Source organism: Alligator sinensis, unplaced genomic scaffold (assembly GCF_000455745.1).
Source record: "Alligator sinensis unplaced genomic scaffold, ASM45574v1 scaffold366_1, whole genome shotgun sequence".
Taxonomy (NCBI): Eukaryota; Metazoa; Chordata; order Crocodylia; family Alligatoridae; genus Alligator; species Alligator sinensis.
This window is the reverse complement of record NW_005841851.1, coordinates 4076338-4081838: the sequence shown is the minus strand read 5'-3', so window position 1 is coordinate 4081838 and position 5501 is coordinate 4076338. Positions and strand designations below refer to the sequence as shown.

Genomic DNA, 5501 nt, shown 5'->3' with positions numbered 1-5501 from the left:
TATGTTGGAGGAAAAGCAGCCCTCTAGGCATTCAGGCAAAGACATTTCAAGCTATTTTGCTGCCCCAGCTGGTAGCTGCCAATCTTGCACCCTCTCTAAGTTTGTGTCTGGTGCAAGTGCCCCACTCACTCCCTCCTAGTTACACTACTGGTTAAGGTAAGTTTTATTGAGGTGTCAGCTCTGAGCAGACTTTTTTTAGTGTTGCTAAAACAGCTTATGTCTCTCCTGCCGGTTCACAGCGACACCTGGTGAGAGATGGATAGAAGTGCTCCAACCTAGTTTGAAATCCTGCCCAATTTCATAGAGATTTCATAGACATTAGGGCTGGAAGGGACCTTGGAAGATCATCGAGTCCAGCCCCCTGCACAAAGGGCAGGAAGTCAGCTGGGGTCATAGGATCCCAGAAAGATAAACATCTACATTTCTCTTGAAGGCGTTCAAAGTAGGTGCTTGAACAACCTCCGATGGCAGGCTGTTCCAAACCTTTGGGGCTCGGACAGTGAAGAAATTCTTCCTTATGTCCAGCCTGAAACGGTCTTGCAGTAGTTTATAACCATTCGACCTCATCATCCCTTGGGGCGCTCTGGTGAACAAACGTTCCCCCAGATACTGGTGAACACCCCTGATAAACTTATAGGTAGCCATCAGATCGTCCCTGATCCTGCGCTTTTCCAGGCTAAAGAGCCCCAGGGCTCTCAGTCTGTCGTCGTAATGTCTGTTTTCCTGACCTCTGATCATGCATGTGGCTCTCCTCTGCACTCTCTCAAGCTTCTCCACATCCTTTTTGAATTATGGAGCCCAAAACTGGATGCAGTACTCCAGCTGCAGCCTCACTAAGGCCGAGTACAATGGGAGAATGACGTCCTGGGATTTGCTTGAGAAGCATCTATGGATGCAAGCCAGGGTTTTGCTTGCTTTACTAGCTGCAGCATCACATTGAAGGCTCATATTTATCTTGTGGTCAATCATAACCCTCAAGTTCCTGTCATCTGTAGTGCTAACCAGCGTAGCACTGCCGAGCCTATGAGGATGCTGCAGGTTTTTCCTCCCAAGGTGGAGAAACTTGCATTTTTCAGTGTTAAACACCATCAGGTTCTCGTCCGCCCATTTCATGAGCCTGTCAAGGTCAGCCTGGATCGCCCTCCTGTCCTCAGGTGCGGATGCTTTACCCCAGAGTCTGGTATCATCGGCGAACTTGGCCAGTCTGCTTCTGAGTCTAATGTCCACATCATTAATGAAGATGTTGAACAATATGGGTCCAAGGACAGAGCCTTGGGGGACCCCACTGGTCACAGGGCACCACAGCAATTGACTTCCGTCAACCACCACCCTCTGGGTCTGACCCCGGAGCCAATTCCCTAGCCAGCAGATCGTGGTGTGGCTGAGGCCACAGTTGGCCAGTTTTCCCAAGAGGTGATCATGGGATAACAAATCGAAGGCTTTTTTGAAGTCAAGATATAGGACATCAATCTCTTCTCCCTTGTCCAGGTGATAGGTCACCTAGTCATAAAAGGAGATAAGATTGGTCAAGCAAGACCTACCCGCAACAAACCCGTGCTAGCTATCCCTCAGGGTGTTGCCGTTGGCCAGTCTGTTAAGAATGGCCTCTTTAATAATCTTTTCTAAGACCTTCCCCAGGATAGAGGTCAGGCTGATGGGCCTGTAGTTTGCCGGATCCACTTTCCTCCCTTCCTTGAAGATAGGCACCACATTGGCCTTCTTCCAGTCTTCGGGCACTTCACCAGAGCGCCAGGAGCTCTCGAAGATCTGTGCCAGGGGCTGGGCTATGATGCTCGCCAGCTCCTTGAGTACCTTTGGGTGTAGATTGTCAGGGCCAGCTGACTTGAAGGTATCTAGCTGATTAGGTTGTACCCAGTTACCAGTACCAGGTCAAGCAGCGCTTTACCTCTCATTGGCCTGTAGACCCCTTGGGTCAGATAGAGGTCATCCACGCAGGAGTGGAAGCTTTCCAACCGCTCGGATTTAGCCGAGCACTCTTCCCACAAGATGTCTGGGTAGTCTGGGTAGTTGAAGTCTCCCATGACAACTATGCACCTGGAGCATGCAGCCTCAGCCAATTCCCTGGCGAACTCCTGGTCAGCCAATTCCCTGGAGAACTCCTGGTCAAGCTCTTGACTTTGGGTGGGAGGTCTGTAGTAGACTCCCACCATTGTGTCCCCTGTGCCGTGTTCCCCAAGGATTTTAACCCAGAGGGTCTGCAGCCATACACCCTGGTCGCCAATGTCGGCTTGCAGGGATGCATAGTTTGAAATCCTTCCCATTGCAGACCTTTGATTAAGGTTAGAATATTTGGGTTGCAGAAATAAACTATATACATTATATGAACATTGCCCTTTAAGGCTATGTTAACTACTCCAATAACTCTCCTTCTGAGTATCCAGCAAGATCTCTGCAGCTGAGTCCTGCTCAGTCCACAACTGACACATCACGTCACTGCTGGGTCCTACTGCAGAACAACACGACTGAGCAGCACAATGCCCAATGACTAACAGAAACCGGCCTGTCTCTAGAATTCCTTATGTGGGGTTCAGCTTCTGTGCAGAGCTAGTGATACCTGGGACTGAGCGTCACACAGCAAAGCCCCACATGAGTTATCACATCCTCTGGTTCTGCACTTCCCTGGGTGTCACTGGAATTTCTGCATCCATGTCTCCTGCTCTTGTGCCTTAAAGAGCCGAGTCCCTCTATGATTCTTTGCCAGTGAATTGTGGGAAAGCCTGTCTGTCTGGAAGGAGGAATTATGGGAAGGTCCTGGAGGATGACTGGCACCCAAGCCATTTAGTCTGCATCCTCAGTGCAGTGAGTGGAGCTGAGGGAAAGCAGCACCTGAACCCCTAAGCCTCTACTCAACCCCACTGGGCCAGCTAGTCCAGGGTGGAAGTTCACCATATTCAAGTGAGGGCTGTGTGTGTGGACTGAAGAGGGGAAGGAGAACAGAGACAATCACCCCTGGGTGGGAGCCCAGCTGAATTCTGTAGAGAGCATGTCATTAGGGGCCTTATTTGCAAGTGAGGACACCAGTACTTCCCTACCTCCCACAGGTGTTGTGTGGAAAAACATATTAAAGCCTGTAAAGTTCTTAGGCACCACACCATAGGGCTGTGTTAGCACCTCAAACAGCCAGGTATACCAGTCTCCTCTTCTGGCCATTAGAATAAAACTGTTAAATTTGTGTTGGGGCTTGTGAGACCGCACCCTTCCCAAGAAGAGAAACCACCCAGCAGTTGCATGCAAATTCAATTTTATTGCTTTCTACACATACAGGTGATACAGATGCATACACAGTATGCAAACAGCCCACGTGGCCGGTCCCAGCAGCGGGAGAAACACACCATCCACAGTGAATGAAACTGCTCAGTAGAGAATAGTCCATTGTAATAATGAACACAAGGAAAGAGCAAATCTTACAGTCAAAATGTATAACATTGAACCACCAAACGTCACATGTACATTCTTTTCTCTTTAATATAAAGCATTAAGGCATCATTTTCCTAAACAGAAAAAAGCAGCAAATGGTAGAAATACTCCACATACTTTTATCTAATGGCCCTGTCTAGTCCTAATGAGTGAAACAAGGGGAGAGTGGCAGCTATGAAATTATCTTGGCTGCTGTACAAGCTGCAATCAGACAGAGAAAGTGAGATTTGGAACACTGTGCACCAACACCAAGTTAGTGGATTCATCCTACATTATGAATGAGTGGGTAAACAAGGCAAGGGGAGGAAAGAGGAAAGCTTTTACAGGCAAAAAAAAAAAAATCAGAGTGCTCTCCTATGGCAACTGCTATCTGTTACAATTTCACCATGACTGTAACACTGACAACATATAATCACCTACAAAAACCTCCTTCATTATGAAGACACGTGCCCCCAAATGGGGTGCCTTGCTGTGCCCTGCTATTGCTGACATCTGCACAGCTTCAATACCACTCAACAGAATACATGAACACTTTCCCGAGGATCCCATATGAGCCTGGAGAGTCACAAGTATTCCATTCTTTCCATACATAAATAAAAAACAGGGGAAATAATATTCCCTACAGTTGAGAGGATCAGGACTGGACTGTCAGATGCAGTCACCTCCTTCCTCTGGAATAAGAAAGGCAAATGTCCTGAGAGTCCAGTCTACCAGGGTCTCCAGAGAGTGCCGCTGTTTTTCAAAGACACTTGCTTTGGGGTGTTCTGGTTGGAGTGGGGGGAGACGCTCTCGGGAGCAACAATCTGACCCTTCTGGAAGTGGCTCAGGAGCTTGGTCTGCATTTCAATCTGGACTTTATGGAGAGACAGAAAGTGGAAGGCTTCTTGCAGGCACCTGGAGTAGCCTTCCTTGAAGTCAAACTGTGAGTTTTTATGGAAGGCTCCCACAGCTAGAGAAGGAAAGGGAGGGAGGAGAAAGAGACAGTGAGTTAGACTCAGTGTTCAGGTCAGGTCACTGTCCAGAGCTTCATGAAGCCTGGCAGGGCTGAGCACAGAATGAGAGAAACACCAAGCCCAATACTTACTCTTTATCTGTAGCTGGCTCTGCTGCTTCAGGTAGCTGACAGTCATCTCCAGGATGTCAGCTTTCTCCAGCTTGGAGTTGGGCTGGTGTCTCTGGAACTCCTTCTCCAGCAGGACTTTCAGCTGCTCGATGCTGCTGTTAATGCGATCCCGGCGCATTTTCTCCACCACCGGCTTCCTCAGCTGCAAAAGGACAAAAGATTTGCTTAGGAGACCTCAGGAGTACCAAAGTAGCATGGTCCAGATCCACAGCTGGCATATGCGGGCATCGAAATAAAGCCACAGTGCCTTGCACCAGCTGAGGATCATTCCCATCTGTTTCAGTGCGATTGTAAGCAGCACAGCCTGTGCCTCTACTTACTTTGTTTTTCTCTTTTGGCGTCAGCAGGTTGTTGTGCTCCATAAAAACAGTGCTTGGGGCCATCTGTCCAAGGGAGGAAAGTCTCTATAGTGCTGAAATGCAGTGGAAATGTGCTGCTGGAAGCTGTGTCTGCCTGATATTTATACTGAACAACCTCACTGAGAATCTGTGGGTCTCTGGCTTGGTTGAGTTTCCCACACTCCAGAGCCAATCAGAGAGATAGGCAGGACAATAGGAGAAGCATCTATTCCTGCATGCTCCATTGGCAGTGAATAGCCTAGGGATAATGACCTTCTCCCAGATGAGCAGGTGGAGAGTGTGGGGTACGTGGAAGACTGGGATCAGAATTGTGTGTCAGAAGCTGGGAAAGAGCTGGCCTTCAGTAAGAAAAGGCTGCTGACTAATGCCGCAGATCAATAGCATTCCGGGAGCGGACAATGTGGAGTTCACATCGTTTGTGGAGGTAGAGGCCACTGGCTGATGGCGGGAAATAAGGTAGTCTGTGTAGAGGAGTATGTGCATCTCTTCTGAGAACACACGCAGGCACACGCACACAGGCGGTACCCCCACTTGTGCATGCACAAGCACATGGGCACACACACGAGTGCTTTGCTAATTCC

General features: G+C 48.8%; 1 protein-coding gene across 1 annotated transcript; it reads right to left on the bottom strand.

The window, feature by feature from the left end:
* Positions 1-3245: 3245 nt before the first annotated feature.
* On the bottom strand, positions 3246-4986 carry LOC102381442 (transcription factor HES-5-like). Its single transcript, XM_006016203.2, has 3 exons — positions 4882-4986; positions 4523-4703; positions 3246-4387 (listed from the first exon to the last, which is right to left on the bottom strand). The coding sequence occupies exons 1-3, from the start codon at positions 4942-4944 to the stop codon at positions 4146-4148; spliced, it is 486 nt and encodes a 161-aa protein (XP_006016265.1). The 5' UTR covers positions 4945-4986; the 3' UTR covers positions 3246-4145.
* Between the last annotated feature and the right edge of the window lie 515 nt (positions 4987-5501).